Here is an 18023-nt window from a genome sequence, read left to right as displayed (position 1 = left end):
CGCACCCCCTACTGGGGACCTGGCCCACAACCCAGGCATGTGCCCTGATTGGGAATCGAATCTGTGACCTATTTTAATGGTTTTTCAACTGGAGTTTTGCCCTGTCACAAAGTATATTCATCCCTCTTTGTAAATATCTTACAAAAATATAATTTGCTTATGATTGAAAATTATAATTTTTGAAGCAGAAAGCCTAAACTTTCTGTACATGTCAGGACAAAAGAAATTTTAGAACTGGTTTCTTTCTCTGCATCTTTATGTCCAGGTTATTGCATGCCAGTTTCTAAGCTTTAATATTGTCAATAGATATCCTGACATGAAGATCTTTGTAGTTCTTCATTTTAACTGAAACACAGTTACCTCAACTTTTTCATGTGTCAGATTTTTTAGGGAATTTTAATTGTTGCACAAAAGTTTGTTCCTCCTAGACTAGTGTTTCTCCCTGCCAGTGAGCCTTGGAATAATCACAGTGGTCCTCCTGGGTGAAAAAGAGCATCTTTAAGTCACCTTTTAAAAATCAACCAGTAACTGAGTTTTGTATTCATCACAGTTAGTAAAACGTGTGTGATTTGTTATTGTAAAACATTTTTATTTTTATTGAGCAAAATTATTTTTTCAAGGCATTCTTGTATTAACTTTTTACAGAGTGGGTATTCTAGTAGAAAATATAGTAAGTTTCAATCACTCTTCAATCACCATTACTAGTGTAGGGCATACGACTAACTTGCCAGCAAACAAATGTGTTCTGTCCCTTATTATTTCTCCTTTCTTTGCTGTTCCTTAATGACTCTAGCCAGAAAGGGTCCTGCTGCCTCTTCCAGTTGGGGGACCTGCCCATTCTGCTTTTGAACCACTAAGTGACCCCATATGGGTGTCTCATTGGACCCAGACCTGTGGTTGGCACCATGCAGGACACAGAGATGGATAAGGCACAGCAAGAATAGGTTTCCCTCCGATACTTTGACGCCACTCCAGGGGAACATGGGAGATGGGCAGGGGGCAGAAGGGGCAATGGCATGCCACATGGTGGCCATACTATGGAGTCACGGTCACTCTTGGATTTAAAGCCATCAGGAGAGTGGACAAGCTTGACTCAAATCTTTTAACCCAAATGTGGGCAGTGGAGCCTGCAGTGGCCAGAGCAAAGGCCCAGAATGATCCAGAGGCCTGAGGAAGCTGGACCTGGGGCTGTAGCAGGGAGTGTTGTAACTGAGAGCCCCTCCAAATAAGAATTGACTCAAAGATAAAAAATATTCAATGTGTGGTTAAATTTTGGATTAAGTAATTTCATAATAGGGAAAATGTGAACATAAATATAAGGTGCTTCTTTAATAGTTACTTCTAATTTTATACGCGAGTATTTAAATAAGGATTTTTTTATTCACATAGCCTATTATATATGTTTTATTATTTTATTCACCTAAGAAAAAAAGATAGTATATATCATGTTTAAATGAATGCCTGTCACATATATCTTTGAAAACTTACATGACTCTGACTCAGTAAATTAGAGTTTAGGCATAGCCTAGCCACAAAAACGTTCAGAATTAATCGTCTAGACAGTGGAATTTTGCACCAAGCATTTGGATAGCCTTATGTTATCATTGATTAAAACAGTTAAGGAAACTGTGTAGTGACTGACTTGTGCTGTATTTTAGTTTCAGTTCTCCTTTATCTTTTTTTAGTATGCCTTCAGGACAGTGTGTTGGCCTTCTGGAAACATGGAATGCAGGGTAAAAGCTTCAAATCAGATGAGGTAAGGTTTCTCAGATTACTTCCAATGATTCCCACTAAAGATTTTAAATATTGAAATGTTCATTTTATACATTTTCTTCTCGAGCCCACATTACTATGTTTAGTGCCTTTAGTGCTGTGAACTAGTAGAGCAAAATTGCCAGTATTATTGCTTCAGATGTTCAGTTTCGTATTGTAAAATTCTCAGTAGCTGCAAGAAATTTGAAAATAGGCATTTATATAATTTTACTCCTCTAATTTGTAATTTTTAAATATGGTTACTAAGCAGCCCTGGCTGGCATAGCTCAGTGGATTGAGTGGGGGCTGCAAACCAAAGTGTCGCAGCTTCCATTCCCAGTCAGGGTACATGCCTGGGTTGCAGGCCATGACCCCCAGCAGCCGCACATTGATGTTTCTCTCTCTCTCTCTCTTTCTCCCTCTCTTTCTTTCTCCCTCCCTTCCCTCTCTAAAAATAAATAAATAAAATCTTAAAAAAATATATGGTTACTAAGCTTGCTAAACTACTCTAAATTTAATAAGCCTTTTTTGAATCTGGAAGTGTGTAGCTTTTTTAAATACTTATTTAAAATTCTAAGTTGACATGTATTAATTCACAGGACTAAGGAAAATCTAAGAAATTAACTCAGCAGATATTTACTGAGTACCAACTACATGCAACACACTATTATTATAGCATTGTAAGGCATAGGGAAGTATAATTACAAATGATTTCAAACCCTTTTAGCATGTGTGTTCCTGGCACTTTACAAATACTATCTCTTTAAGACTTGTAGTTCAGTGGGGTTGGGTGCTAGTTGTACTCCCGTTTTTACAGGCACAGAGTGGTTAAGTAACTTGCCTGGATTTGAAGGGTCTCCAAAGATCACTTTGCTGAGATAATCAGGATTCATTTCACACAGGAGATGAGAACTTGGGCTCCCATCTTGACAGATAAATCCTAACAGTTAGGGCAGTATTAATGGACATTTCCCATTTGTGTAAGTACCTGTATAATTCTCATGTGCCATGGCCTCACAAATATGCGGACTTATTTAAAGCTTCAAGTCTCTTATTTGAGTTACCTGTAGTTTTATCCACACTCTTATTCACGTGTAATTGAGTATTTTTACCTCTTATATGAATGAGGAATTAGAAAGCTTCCAAGAGAAAATGACGTAATTCTCTCTCTTTGAGTATGTCAATTTATCTTGTTACTAACCCATGTCACTAAATGTCACCAGGTCCCTGCATTTAATGAAGGACCTGGTGACATTTACTGCCCTACTTACTGTCATAATACTAACTTTCCTTAGTTGCTTTCATTGTATCACTCCTTTAGTTAGAAATCCATAGAAGATACCTGTTTTCACCATATCAAGTACAAATTGTATTTCCAGTTTTTAACTCACCTTGCTTACCTCTTTCTCTCTCCTTACGTTCTCACACTTCAGTTTGGGCTTGCTGTGATGTTAATAAAGTAATATTTATCCATTCCAGTCCCTAATGATTAGAACATTTCTGAACTTAAGACTCAGACAATTACTCTATCTAGAATAGCACCTAATTTATTTTCTGATTGAAGTTTATTAATTCTATCTTCCCAGATAGATTACAAATTCATCGATAACAGACTATATTTGTACTTCTTTTATATCCACACTGTCATAGTTTGGGTTCCTCCGAAAGTGCGGGCAGTTTATTTGGGAGTAGATCCCCGAACACAAGTGATGGAGTGAGGAATGTAGGAAGATGGAGAGAGGCAAAAATCCAGTCAAGAGCACAATAATAAACTGGTCCCTACTATGGGCAGCCAGGGATTAATCCCGTACCGACCACTGAGGAACAGTGTACAGTACACCTCAGAATTGACTTATTTGAAAGTGGGGAATCTGATGCATTTAGAAACTCACTGCCATCCCTCTTGATTAAGGCTTGCTCCTGGAAGTATAAACTCCCCACATATCAGTATAGTACCTGTGGCTGGCTGAGTGCCTTCTACAGCTTTGTAGAAGACGAAGCAGAGGACCACAGATATGCTGGTATATGACACTGGCACATGGGAGTGTCCACCGCAGCTCTGCTGAAATCTGCACTGTGACATATAGGAAAGAGCAGGGGCCCTGCAGTCCTATATGCAGGGTCTGTCAGTTATATAAGATGGCATCTCTTCCTGGCAGGTTACCTGCTATTAACTATTACTGTATAAATCCAACAGAATATGCACTCCCTGGTATTTGCTTTTATGTCAGAAACTATTTGACTCAGTTTCTGCATTAAGTCTAAATTAGAAGCAATTATGTGGGTCTCCATGGTTAAAATGAAAGATAAATTCCAGAACCGTGCCGTCTTATGAAAACTGGGTCTACCAAATCTTGGTTCTACCAATTACATAATATTAAGCAACTTACTTAACATCTGTCTTCAGTTTGCTTGTTTTTTCCACCAGTAATATGGGAATTATAACACAAGGAGCTCTTCTAGGGAAAGTGCCTGACCCAAATAGGTGTTTCATAAATGTGGTTTTATTTCTACCAATAGAGGATCAAAAAATATTTCCTGAAATATATTTCATTTGAGGAACAGAGTCATATCAGAAATTATCATTGTTTAATAATTGCTCTATCTGGATGATTGATTTTTAAACTGTTATTTAAATAACATGGCGACAAATGTATTATTAATAGATATTTTCTCTTATAGGTTACCCAGGAGATTTCAGATGAAACAAGAGTTTTCCGCTTATTAGGATCAGACAGGTAAATAATGTGGTTGTTTCAATTACCACAGGAGTTTTGGTGGTTATGTTCTTAATTATACTGTCACACAAAACTCTTAGAGGATTTCTCATAACTTTATTGAAAGAGAGAATAATATTTTAATTAGTTCATTAAGCAGTCTCTTGTCTATGGAAGGATCTTGATCCTAGAGATAGTTATACTCAGCCAAGACCAAACATGTTAATTTAGGCGTTATGTCCCTAGTACCATGACATATTTCAGGCTCCTTTGATTTCATCATTTCTTCCTGGCATATTGCCTGCTATTAACTATTATTACATAAATCTAACAGAATATGCACCCTCTGGTATTTGACTTTATATCAGAAACTATTTGACTCAGTTTCTGAGTTAAGTCTAAATTAGAAGCAATTATGTGGGTCTCCATGATCAAAATGAAAGACAAATTCCAGAACTGTGCCATCTTATGAAAAAATTTAGTAGTTTTTGTTCCCCAAAGTCTATATTGTCTCCTTCTACAACTAATAAAAATAGCTGTTCCTTTCTGTTTTCTCACTCAAAATTGTTGCTGCAGCAAAATTGACTATAGTTATATGCATTAGTCCTAGGGCAAGGATTGAGAACCTATGGTCTTCAAGTTCAGTCTGGTCACAAAATAATTGCTTAAATATTAGACACTTCAGGAAAGGAGGGGTGGTGTTATGACTCCATAAAAATTTGTAGGAGACTTTTGTAAAGAGAACAAAGATCTTTTGTAAAGACAACTAGTGAGTAGAAAACGTGAGCCCACAGAGCATGGCAGGTTAGTGATTAGTCCTGCAGAAGACAAAGAAGAGAGAATTTGAGGACCACCTTGTTAAAGACTCTAAAGTGGGAGGCTCTTCCCTTCTCCAGGAAGGGCTGACAGAGAATTGTGGATCATCCAGTGACCCTGGCGCAAAAAGCACTTCAACAAGACGTAGTGTGAGCGAATTCTGCTTAATAGAGGGCAGGCATCAAAAGCCATTTCTCTGAGTTACTTGTTTGCATCCACCCCTCCCCCCAGAATTTTCTCCTGCAACTCTCCCTTTGTCTTTCTCCATTCTGTCATGTATTTACCCTAAAAAAACTTTATTTTCAGACCATTGCCTTGTCTGCTTATCTTACTTGGGCATCTCTTTGATTTTAAGATACAGAAGTTTTGGTTTTCTCTTAATTTCTGAAAGTAGTTTTAAATATAGATATTTGTGTCTAGAAAAAAAGACCTAAGTATGTCAAAATATTAATAACAGTTAAATTAACTCTGGGCAGTTGGATTATAATTTTATTTTGCACTTCTACTTTTCTGTAATACATTATATAAAGTACATTTTATTGTTTTCATCATGAAAATAATAATATGCTAGTTGTAGAAAACTCATACGCTGGAAAAACATGAAGTGTTTATGAATTTTCCCCTCCAAGACTTTTTTCTCTGTATGGATACATTAGTTTTTATTCTGTTCACAAACCCTCAAGTACAGTGTAAATCCGATGGTATGGTACTTATCGACTTTTCTTCCTGTGGATCCTTTGATTGAACTTTTCCCTTCCCTTGTTCTGTGGACAAAGGAGTTGGATCCCACTTCATGCGTTTTTTCGACTTTTTTTTTTTTCCAAATACCTTGAACAGTTTGAATGGGTGTCCTTAGAGATCTTGTTTTATTCACTCAGCTCTTCTTCTGCACCCTTCTTAATGTATATGCTAAAGCTATTAATAGCTTTACAGGCATATGAATAAGCCAGCTTGCTTTTAGTTGGAATAAGAAACTAAGACTGTCCTGAAATGTTTTCAGTATTTTATATTCATAAGTTAATCGATTCTTACTCAATTTTGTTTTTAAGCTATAAAATGTAAAGCTGAAATTGATGTACAGCTGTACTTTTTATGTAATCTTATGAAAATGTAAACAGTGATATTCTTTCCTGGTTTGATGGTAGTATTTGAAGAATGCAATGTCTGTTTTTACTTTTACACATACCTTTTGTTTTGGTTCAACTGCAGGGTTGTCGTTTTGGAAAGCAGGCCAACAGAAAATCCTACTGCACACAGCAATCTTTACATCTTGGCTGGACATGAAAATAGTTACTAAGCAACAGAAACTGATCTCAGACAACAGGAAAATGAATATATTCCATGGAAAGCAAAAAAATCTTAAGGAAATTCAGCACAACTACACCATGATTTGCTTTGACTGTTACGGGAAACATCTCAAATGATCTGTACTTCAAGGTAGAATTCAATGTTTTCTGTAGCTGGAAACAGCTGTTTTATCTCTTGCCACTGTGTGGTGGTTATATCAAGTTTGCTTAATAAAAGCTATGAGATAAATAGTCCTGTAGTTCCAGGAAGCCCAGTCTTTTTTAAAAAAAATAATGTTTGTAACAAGGGTGCCATGATATTTTTAGATAACAACTCATGTGATTATCTTCAGAGATAAATTTAGTGGCAGTTTTCTCATTTTATACCATGTTTTATTTCTTCTTAATGAACATAATTTGTAAAGAAATTACCAAATAAGCCTTGCCTTTCACTTTTACATTGGCCATTCTGTATCATTTTGTAAAATAGAATATTTAATCCTTATTTATTAATCTCTTGCTGGAGTGGTGTAATGTATCTAACTTTTAGCAAAGGAGGGTTGCAGAGCAGCTTAAATTTTTTTATAATGTATAAAAATTTTGTTTACCTTTTAAGAGTAGTAAGAGGGGTTAAAGGCAGTGTGTTTGGAGGTTTGCTACATACATGCAATTTTAACACAAATATTTTATAAAACAATATTATCCAGAATTGCCTTAAAGGGAGTATTGTGTTTTCAACTACAGATGGCTTTAGGGGGTCATACAGAAGATACTGATGATTGTAGAAACATGGTTAGAAGAGATATATGTGTGTCTAGATGTGACTACCATGTGTATGTGTTCTTGACAAGCAGTATAATATACCTGTGATTTTTTGTTACATTAGGGATAATGTATAAGAAATTAATCTCCATATATATTGTCATCCCTAATGTAGGGGGTGAAACTATTTAACTGCCCATGATATGTAATTTACATATATTATACCAGAGGGAACACTGTAAAGCAACTACACGTGTAATCTTGGGTTTTTCACATATGTAGGTATTCATTTTGAGTAGGTTTAAGAAAAAAAGTTTTTAATGAAATTGAATTCCTGATGGGATAGTATAAAAAAGTATTGTAAAAACCAGTATTCTAAAAATAGGAAATAATAAGGCCGTTTTTGAGTTTGCTTCTCTTTTGCTATTGTTAGTATCCAAAATTAAAGTGTCACATTGGTACTTATTGTCTTAATGCATTCATTGAGGACAGTTAGCATTGAGATCATGAATAAGGGGTTGGCAATAGCAACCTATAGATTTATTTTGAGCAAATTACTTGAGAGGAAACCAGTACAACTCTCATTTGGCCTTTAGCAATTTTCAGATGAGGAAATAAGAGGTTAGCAAGGTTAAGAGACCCAATTCACACAGCAAGTTAGTGGTTGAGCCAGACCATGAGTCTTGTGACTCTGTTCTTTCCACTATGCAGTATGCAAACAATAAAATGTTATGCAAATAAAGTATTGTCCTTTAAAAGTGTACATACAATATAATTTCAGTGTGTGTGTTTGTTTATTTGGGGTATGTTAAATGGGTCCTTGGGATGGAAGGATACTGGGTGTAATAGATGGCAAGGACCACACCCAAAACAGGAAGTATTTACATACTAGATATAAAAACCAGTATCCTTCTCCTGTCACTGAATCCTGGCAACCAGATCTTCTCATTCTACCAATATTGTAAGATGCTTTCCTGTGCAGGCTGGCCCATGAAAGTGGAAAGGCCTGCGTATACCTGAATCAAAGGTGTCCTGGCTAAACTACTCAGCTAGGTAACTCTACAGTGAAAATCATAGTTGACGAGCCCCCACAACCCCGTGCATCCAGAGCTTACAGAGCTTTTAGTCCTGCACTATTAAAAATGATTAAACAACCAGGCGTTATAAAACATCTGAGGAAAGCCTCTAATATTAAAGAGAAAAAAACAATTGAGGAAGAAAAGCACTTAGAGGACACAGACCATACAGTGTGAAAATGTCAAGAAAAAGATATCTTCAGAAAAATGTTACAACTATGAATCAAGAGTAGAATACTAAAAAAAGGAGATTTGGCCAATAGACATATGAAAAGATGTTCAATGTCCCTAATCATCAGAGAAACACAAATTAAAACCACAATGAAGTATCACCTCATGCTTGTCAGAATGGCTATCATCAATAAATCAACAAGTGCTGGTGAGGATGTGGAGAAAGGGGAAGCCTTTTGCACTGGTGGTGGGAATGCAGACTGGTGTAGCCACTGTGGAAAGCAGTATGGAGATACCTCAAAAAATTAAAAAAGTAGCTGCCTTAATAACCCAGCAACTCCACTTCAGGGAATTTATCCAAAGAAATACTAAACAATAATTCAAAATAATATATGCATCCCATGTTCGTTACAGTGCCATTTACAATAGCCAAGATTTGGAAGCAGCCAGAGTGTCCATCAGTAGATGAATGGGTAAAACAGCGGTGGTACATTTACACAGTAGAATACTACTTGGCTATAAAAAAGAAAATTGTGCCCTTTGCAATAGCATGGATGGACCTGGAGAACATTATGCTAAGTGAAATAAGCCAGTCAGAGAAAGACAAATACCATATGATTTCACTCATATGTGGAAGCTAATGAACAAATTGAACTAACGAGCAAAACAAAAACAGATTCATAAATACAGAGCAGGCTGACAGCTTGGTGGGGTGAGGGTGGAGGAATGGAGCAAAAAAAAAAAAGAATGGACAGACAACTGGTGACTGGGGGGTGGAGGTGGAAGAGGGTGTTGGGGGATACGTGGTAATGGAAAAATATAATAATGAACTTGAAAAATAAATACAAAACAAAAAGCTCCAAGGAAATGTGATAGCATATTTGAATAATTGAACAGAGGTTTGGGATATAAAGTTGAAATTTCTCAGAAAATCAAGTGAAATGGAAATATTGAAGAAAAAAATTATAATAGCCCAGGGGGCCCAATATCTATCTCTCAGAGATCCAAAAAGAAGGGACAATAAATCAGAGCATTTCAAGAAATTTTTCCAGTACTGAAGAGCTTTAGATGAGATTCTAAATTGAAGGAACACTGGATAGAAAAAACAACATCCTACACTGAAACACATCATATGAGATTTCAGGGACATGGGTCAGAGAGAAGATCTGCTATGTTTCCAAACAAAAAGGGCAGGGCAAATACCAAAGAGTAAGAATCAAAATAACTTTGAATTTCAACAGAAGTGTAACAGGGTGGAGCCAGTCCCCCCCCCCCCCATAGGGATTTGTGATGGGGTCCAGAACTGAGGGTGTCCAGGAAGTATTTTAAAAATACGGGATGTCCTCAACCCTACATCTGAACTTGGGGATGGGACACGTGGAGCAGGACCATTGAGAGCTGTTCTGCATAGCACCAGTTTTGCAACTAACCTCAGGCATGGTCATTTAACATATCTATAACTTTTAACTGGCTTCATAGATATGGTAAAAAGCTGTGGCCATGCTTTGAACCAGGGAGATGGGAGTGACTTTAACCCATGACTTCACTGGGAGGCAACTCCCCTGGGTTACAGCGCCCACGTAAGAGCTTAGAAGAAGATTGGTTCCACACCACGGAGCTACGCATCCCCAGACTTATGGCAGCCCAGGAAAGCTGACAGGTGTAGCCAATTGTGGGAGGAGTTGGAAATGGGACTGCAGAGGAAGATTGGCACTGGTATTTAAACCCAGGCATGGCAGCCATGCTACAGAGGGGAACTATTCGGCTTTGGCAAGAGAAGGGGCACCACATGGCTTTGGGGGCTCCCTTTGCCATGCAGCTTAGGAAGCTGGAAAACAAGATGTAGCAGCAATGCAGAGTTCTGTCTTAGCAGTTTGGAAGAATGCAGGAGAAATGCTGAAGGAAGGAAAGGGGTAAAAGGACTCTTGCTGGTGGGCCAGAAAAAGGTGCCACATGGGTTTGGATCAACTGAAGATCGTGGGGGCAACACAGCTGATGGTACTGGGAACCAAGGGAGACCTGCCAGCTGATCACGGATTACTGGGAAGAAACCGGAGCTACCTGAGCCACGGACTTCTATTTGTTTTCCTGAGATACGGTACCCCGGACTGGGCAGAGGGGGGAAGGAAGGGCTGTGTGCATTTGTGGGTATTTTAAAGGACTTTGGGATTTTAATGAAGACATTAATGAAGTCATTAATCCTAAATCTGCATAACTTTTAAATAAATCCTTTCCTTTTCACTAATCTCAGACATTGAGAGCTATAATTACCTGGCAGCGGGCAAGGTGAACTAGTACAGGGGGACCCCGGGAGAAGAGGGGTCCATTCGGTAATAGTATATTGTCCCCCGCTCCATGGGTCTGTTCTGTAACCAAAGCAGTGCCTTCGAAATTCTGAGAGAAATTTCCAACCTAAAATTCTGGATCCAAATAATGATTAATCAAACCTAAGGGTAAAATGAAAACATTTTTAATTGTGCAAGGTCTCAAAACCTTTACCTTCCACACACACAGCCTTCCCCAAGTAGGGGAAAGTTGAAAGAGTCAGGGATAAATCTGAGCTTATATTCATTGCCTCTGTGGCCAAAGTCAGGCAGGTGGAGCAGATGTTCGTCAAGCCTCCAGGGTTCAATCAGTGGTGATACTGTTTCTAAGCAAAAACTTAGATCTAAGACTGAAATGAAACAAAAACTGGCATTTATTACCTCCAGGAAGGCAAAATGTTGTATTAGAAAAGAAAAAGTAAACAGTGGTTGAATGGCATCATATGAAGAGTAAATATTGGTCTAATAAAAATAGCAGCATAATTATATTGGGAGAGGACATGGTGTTTTGTAGGTGAGGTGGAAGTCATCTTAAATCTTTATCTTCCACAGTGGAAATTCAATGGGTAATACTTAAGAAGTAAAAATCAAGAAGTAGGTCTTCTAGCTTATGCCAAGCCATGGGCATCTCTTGGGACAACTGGCACAAGTGCCGTAAGACCGAGGGTAAGAGTAAGACAAGGGTGAAAAGATGAGCTGGGACACCCTGCTGTTAACATTAAGATTGGCCACAATCTTACCACACACACACACAGTCTGTGTGTGGGGAGACGACAAGAAATACTGTTTCTTAAGGCTGGACCTGGGCAGCCAACCTCTCTTGGGACTCCTGTTGTCCGTGCAAAATGAGGATTACTGATGCCTACGATGCACCCAACAGCAAACTGGTGCACACCAAGCCCTGAGTAAAGAACTGCATCGTGCTCACTGAGAGCACACCGTACCAACGTTGGTAGGAGTCCCACTATGCACTGCACCTGGGCTGCAAGAAGGGGGCCAAGCTGATGTCTGAGAAGGAAGAGATTTTAAACAAAAAAATTATCCAAAAAATTGGGAAGAAATGAAAAGAGAAAGAATGCCACAATCAGCAATCTTCTAGAGGAAAAATTCCAGCTGACAAGCTTCATGCATGCATCGCTCCAAGACCAGGCCAGTGTAGCCGCACAGGTGACCATGTGCTGGAGCGTAAGGAGCTGGAGTCCTAGCTGAGGAAAACCGAGTCCCAGAAAGGCAAATAAATCCTCCTCCTTCCTATCTTAGCTCATGTAATAAACATGTTTATTGTTCAAAAAAATCAAGAATACCTTATTTAGTGACAAGGAAATAAAATGATCAGCTAGAAGAAGGAAAAGTTGCATTTTGGGAAGTGAGAAATGGGGGAAGGGCATGCTTTTTTTGGTGGCAAACCTCATAGGACTAGGTATTTATGTGCATACCTACATTTGATTTCTTTCATGGAAAAAAATTTTAACTAAGTAAAAATACATTCGTTACATGACAATCAGCATGAGCAAACATTAGTCCAGCTTCTTATACTGTACACATAGTAGGCAATAAATATTAATTGATGTAGTTAATGTATGCATAATGTGGAAGGAGACAAAGTAACTGGGGTGGAGGAGGGACTGGTTAAATAAATCCAGAAGGTCTTGTAAGAGAAGGCGTTTTCATCAAACTATGTTTTTTGGCTAAGCCTCCTATCCAGCCTTCTCTCCCACTGCCCCGCCGGTCACCCTGGGACACTGGCACAGAGAGGCCACGATCATTCCACCTTCATTGCTTGACTCACACTGGCTCTCCCACCCTGAAATTCTGAATTTTTACCAAAAACTTAAATCCTTTACTTCACTCAAAGCATGTAGTTCAAGCTATAACTTTTATGTGACAGCTCTGACTACTTAACACAGACTATTTTCTGCTCTTCAGAATTTCTGTAGCACATGCAGATTATACATTTCAATGTAACACTCAGTTGCCACTTAGCCAAAGCACTGAGCACTTTCCACTTAACCGAAAACAACTCACTCAACAACTTCTTATCTGTTGATTGGAAATAATGGTCACTTCATTATTTGGTGTTAGGAGATTTGAGAAAGGATGTGCATTAAAGTTTCTATGATAAGAAAAAAATAGTCTCCTATATTTTTCACCAAGTAGTTTGTTAAGGGCATAATGAATATCTTTTCACTCTTCAGTTGTTCCTTTCAGTATGTTACACATTGGCAGGCTTACCATGGAACTTTTTGTTTTTTTCAAGTTCCTTAAATGCTTTTTCATTAAAAAAAATAACATATCTTGTGTCAAAGGTCCAAGGAACCCTAGCAAAAGAGATCACTTTAATTCCACTGAGAATTTTAAACTGTTCCTAATGGATCTTACTTAGGAGAAGAGTAAGGAACATTTGTTAAAAATCTATATTGACATCAGGAATGAACCGGACATTCTCCATCTCACCAGTTGTTATTCATTGTACTGGAGGACCTACCTAGTCAGTCCAATTAACCAAGAAAACTAAGAAAAATGAAAAGATTAAAAGATTGAAAATTTGGATAGAATAAAAAAAATACCTTTATTTACAGGAACGAGTATAAGGGACACATGGATAAAAACTAGGGGTGGGTGGAAATGGGAGGGAGGAGAGGAGGGTTGGGTGGGTGGGTTGGGATGAGAGTAAAAGATAGAAAATTGTACTGCAACAACAATTTAAATAAAATTTTAAAAAAAGAAATAAGTGTCGCAGGTTCGATTCCCAGTCAGGGTACATGCCTAGGTTGCAGGCCATGACCCCTAGCAACCACACATTGATGTTTCTCTCTCTCTCTCTCTCTTTCTCCCTTCCTTCCCTCTCTAAAAATAAATTTAAAAAAATAAAATCTTTAAAAAAAAGAAAAAGAAATGGATAATTCAAAAAATACCTTTATTTGCAAATAAACTATTAGAAATTATAAGTAGACTTGGAAAAGAAGCTGGCTGCACTGTCTACATAAAAGTTATATATACATATAACTGCAATGAACAAAATAAAATATTTTAATGGTTACCACTTACAATATAGAAAATATCAAATACCTAAGAAATAAAATGAAAAGCGAGATCTCATATTTAAACTGCAAGACATCACTGAAAGAAATTAAAGTCCTAAATAAATCACAGATTATGCCATGTTCGTGAGTTTGAAGATCTGATATTGATCTCAGCAAATATTTTATGGAAGTTGATAAGTTAATTTTAAAATTATATAAAGTGCACAGGGCCAGGAATGGTCAAGGCAATTTTAAGTAAGAAAAACAAACCTGAGAGTCTCAGGCCACTAGATTTCAAGAGTTGTGATAAAGCTGCAACAGCAGTTGAGATAGTGTGAGATTAGCACAGACAGACAAGTACAATGACGAGTCCTGACCCACACCCACTTAGTCACCTTATATGTGACTGATACACTCAGTAGAGTGAAAGAAAAGATAGTCTTTTCATTAAATTTTATTGAAAACAATAATGGAAAGTCAAGTGAGTCTTGACAACTACCTCATATAAAACAAATATAAACACACAATAGATTGTAAATCTAACATACAAAACTTTAAAGTTTTTATTAAAAAAACTTTTTTAAAGATTCTGTTTATTTTTAGACACAGGGAGAAAAAAAGAGAAACATCAGTGTGTGGTTGCCTCTCTCGCACCTCCTACTGGGGACCTAGCCTGCAACCCACTGGCGACCCTTTGGTTCACAGGCCAGCTCAGTCCACTGAGCCACACCAGCCAGGGTGAAACTATAAAGTTGTAAAAAGAAAATAATGTCTTCATGAACTTGGGGTAAGCAAAGATTTCCTAAATATAAAATTAAGCCTTGACTGTAAGAGAAAAAGTTGGTACGAAGGACTTAATTAAAATTAATATGCTCTGTTCATCTGAGGACACCTTTACATAAATGAGAAGCTAAGCCATGGAAAAGAGGCTTGTATTGCATATATCCACAAAAGACCTACCCAGAAGATAAAAACTTAGGAAGATGGCCAACAACCCAGTAGAAAAATGGCCAAAAGATTTTGAACAGGCACTCCACAGAAGATAACATCCAAGTAGCCAATAAATATGATTTAATCATTCTTGGTTATCAGAGGAAAGCAAAGTCAACAATGCAATACTTTTACACACCCACCAAAATGGCTAAAGTGAAAAATATAAGAGGGGTGAGATGGTGAAGAAACCAGTATTTGCACATTGCTAGTGGAAATGTAAAATAGCGCATCACTTTGGGAAACTGGCATTTTCCTAAAAATGTTAGCCATAGATTTACCCTATGACCCAGAAAATCTACTCCTACATACCCACCCAACAGAAAATATATCCACACAAAGACTTGTATGAAAATGTCCATGGAAGCATTATCCATAATAGCCCAAAAGTGGAAGTAACCCCAATATCCACCACTTGGTAAATGGATGAACAAAATGTCATATCCATGCTATGTAATACTATTCAGCAAGAATCCATTCTGGTTAGGTTGGCCCAACTAGAGAGGAGACACTAGGAGAAGGATGGATAGTAGGTGGAGAACAGTTAACTTGCTGTCCCTTCTTATTCCTCAACTGTGGAAGTTGTCCTTAGCTCCAGCGTCTTTTAGCCCTTCCAAAACCAGCCTTATTACACATCAGTGGCTGCCAGGCAGCAGCCCCTCCTCAGAGGCCAAAGCATAAAGACTGTGGGTCTTCTGTGAATCCCCAAGTTCTAGCAATCCCAAAGTTTACCCTTTTGTTCCCTAAGAATGCTTTGTCAATGTCATCTGAATACTCTTAATATTTATTGAGTAAATAGGGTTCACTTATATTAAAAGCAAAACCTTGTCTTCCCAACTTGAAACAATGTGGGCGGTTTGTATGCACATGTACATCCATGTTAATTTACACATATGAACTCTTTTATCAAACTGTTTATACTTGATATTAAGAGAGCAATGGTGGAACCAAACTACAAAAAACTGGAAGAAATTTTTTTAATTGTTGACCTTTCCATATATAACTCTCCCAAATCCAAATAATTTAAAATGATATAACACCACACTTTGTACCTGCTTTTATTAAGAATCGCCACACTGTATTCTAATTATTTCTACTTCTGTCTTCCCTTCTGGAATTAGTGCCCAAGAAAAGACTGTGCTAATTTAACTTCATATCTACAGTACGTTACAGGAGATCATTCTTCAATAAGTAATTTATTTCCATTACTTTCATTATCATTGAGTTCAAGTGGACAAAGAATCTTTTTCCTGTGAATTTATGCCTGACCTGCATGGTTTTTGTTGAGAGACCAGTGTCCTGATAGGTGTTGTAAAAAACACCTAACCTTATGATTTCTGAACATTCTTCTTTGGACTTAACTAAGGAAATGAATACCAGGTAGCAGATATTGCACTAAAGGCCTCTCCTAGTGCAAGAACTGGCATTTTTATTCAATAGATTTTAATTAGGCATCTACTATGTACCAGACAGTATAATTTTAGACTATTTCTGTCACACTTAGGCGAAATGAAGCTATGGCATTCACAGTAGCTTGAAGATATGAGTAAAGCAGATTATAAAACCAAAGCATGTAATATATTAAGGAAATAACACTTCAGTTAGCAGTGAGGACCTAGGCCTAACACACCCATATCAGGAGAGAATTTCAAGATATTTAAGCAATCTATAAAATTTGCCCTGGCTGGCGTAGCTCAGTGGATTGAGCGCGGGCTGCGAACCAAAGCATCGCAGGTTCGATTCCCAGCCAGGGCACATGCCTGGGTTGCAGGCCACGGCCCCCAGCAACCGCACATTGATGTTTCTCTCTCTCTCTTTCTCCTTCCCTTCCCTCTCTAAAAATAAATAAATAAAATATTTTTTAAAAAATCTTATCTGCCATTTATTTTGTAATGTTTTTAATGACTCCCATCTTGTAGCAGCCATGCATGTTGTGTTATGTGTACTTTACTACTACTAAAAACATTAACAGTAGCAAGTACTTGCCTGGATGTGGAACCCTCACATATTGCTGATGAGAATGCAGAATGGGGTGGCCATGTTGGAAAACCACATGGCAGTACCATAGAAAGTTAGCCATACCCTACAATCAAGCCATTTCAGTTCCAGGTATTTCCCCAAGAGAAGTGAACACATAAGCCCGCAGAAAAACTGATTCACAACCAGGGCCAGGGACCGGGGGATAGGCAACATGAGGGACACTTGTGGTGATAGAACAGTTTTGTAGCTTGACTTTATCCATGTGAATACCAGTTATGATATTGTCCTATAGATTTGCAAGATGTTACTGGGCAAAGTGGGTACAGATTATGAGATGTCTATGGTGTTTCTTACAACTGCATGAGCATCTACAATTACCTCTGAATAAAAAAGTGTCACTTTAAAAATAAAAAAAATACAGACCCATATAGGAAGTAATTTTTCTGGTTTCACAGAGCTAAAAAAGGATGGGACCCAGATATGAACCCATGTGTGATTGGCCCTTCACCGATCACATGCTGTCTCCTCTCTCAGAGATTGTCGCGTCAGCAGGAGCATGGTGTGGTGGGAAGAGCGCTGCACTGGCTGTGGGAAGCTTGGCTTCCTGGATAGAACCCTGGAGTGTTGCTCGGGACACTGAGGAACTAAAAAGAAGATGATTTGCCTTGATTGGTAGGCCTTAGATGAATCCATAACTTTACAATGTTTTCAATAAAGTATGGAATGCATTTTAGTAATAAATGACATTTCCATCTGAACAGTAAAATGAGTATAGTGAGACTATTACTATTGTGACGATAACAGTGAAAGCTAACGTGGATATAGCACTCATTGAATCCTCATGACAACTTTAAGAAGTAATTAATTTCTATGTTGCAGATGACACAAAGGAAGCATGAGGAGGTTGAGTAACTGGCTCTCGTTCTCACAGATGGTTCATAGCAGAGCTGGACTTGATCCTAGGTAGTCTAGCTCTGGGGTTCATGCTCTTACTGGGAAAATCAGGTCAAATGATATAGTAGAAAATCTGTTGGTGTTTAAGGTAAAGGATTTCTTGTTGTTTGGGGGGAATGTTGTTTAAATGAATAGTTTTACATGGGGGGAATGATGTTTAAATGAATAGTTT

The 18023-nt window shown here is 37.9% G+C and overlaps 1 protein-coding gene across 1 annotated transcript in view; it reads left to right on the top strand.

Moving 5' to 3' along the window:
- The window catches only part of MAP4K5 (mitogen-activated protein kinase kinase kinase kinase 5), a 98796-nt gene extending 90700 nt beyond the window's left edge, over positions 1 to 8096 (top strand). Inside the window, 3 exon segments of the mRNA XM_028508068.2 lie at positions 1686 to 1756; positions 4435 to 4490; positions 6495 to 8096. Of these exon segments, the coding sequence (XP_028363869.1) occupies positions 1686 to 1756; positions 4435 to 4490; positions 6495 to 6582 (215 nt within the window). The 3' untranslated portion in view covers positions 6583 to 8096.
- The last annotated feature ends 9927 nt before the right edge of the window (positions 8097 to 18023 follow it).

Source organism: Phyllostomus discolor, chromosome 1 (assembly GCF_004126475.2).
Source record: "Phyllostomus discolor isolate MPI-MPIP mPhyDis1 chromosome 1, mPhyDis1.pri.v3, whole genome shotgun sequence".
NCBI classification, from domain to species: domain Eukaryota; kingdom Metazoa; phylum Chordata; class Mammalia; order Chiroptera; family Phyllostomidae; genus Phyllostomus; species Phyllostomus discolor.
This window is presented reverse-complemented; position numbering and strand designations above follow the sequence as displayed.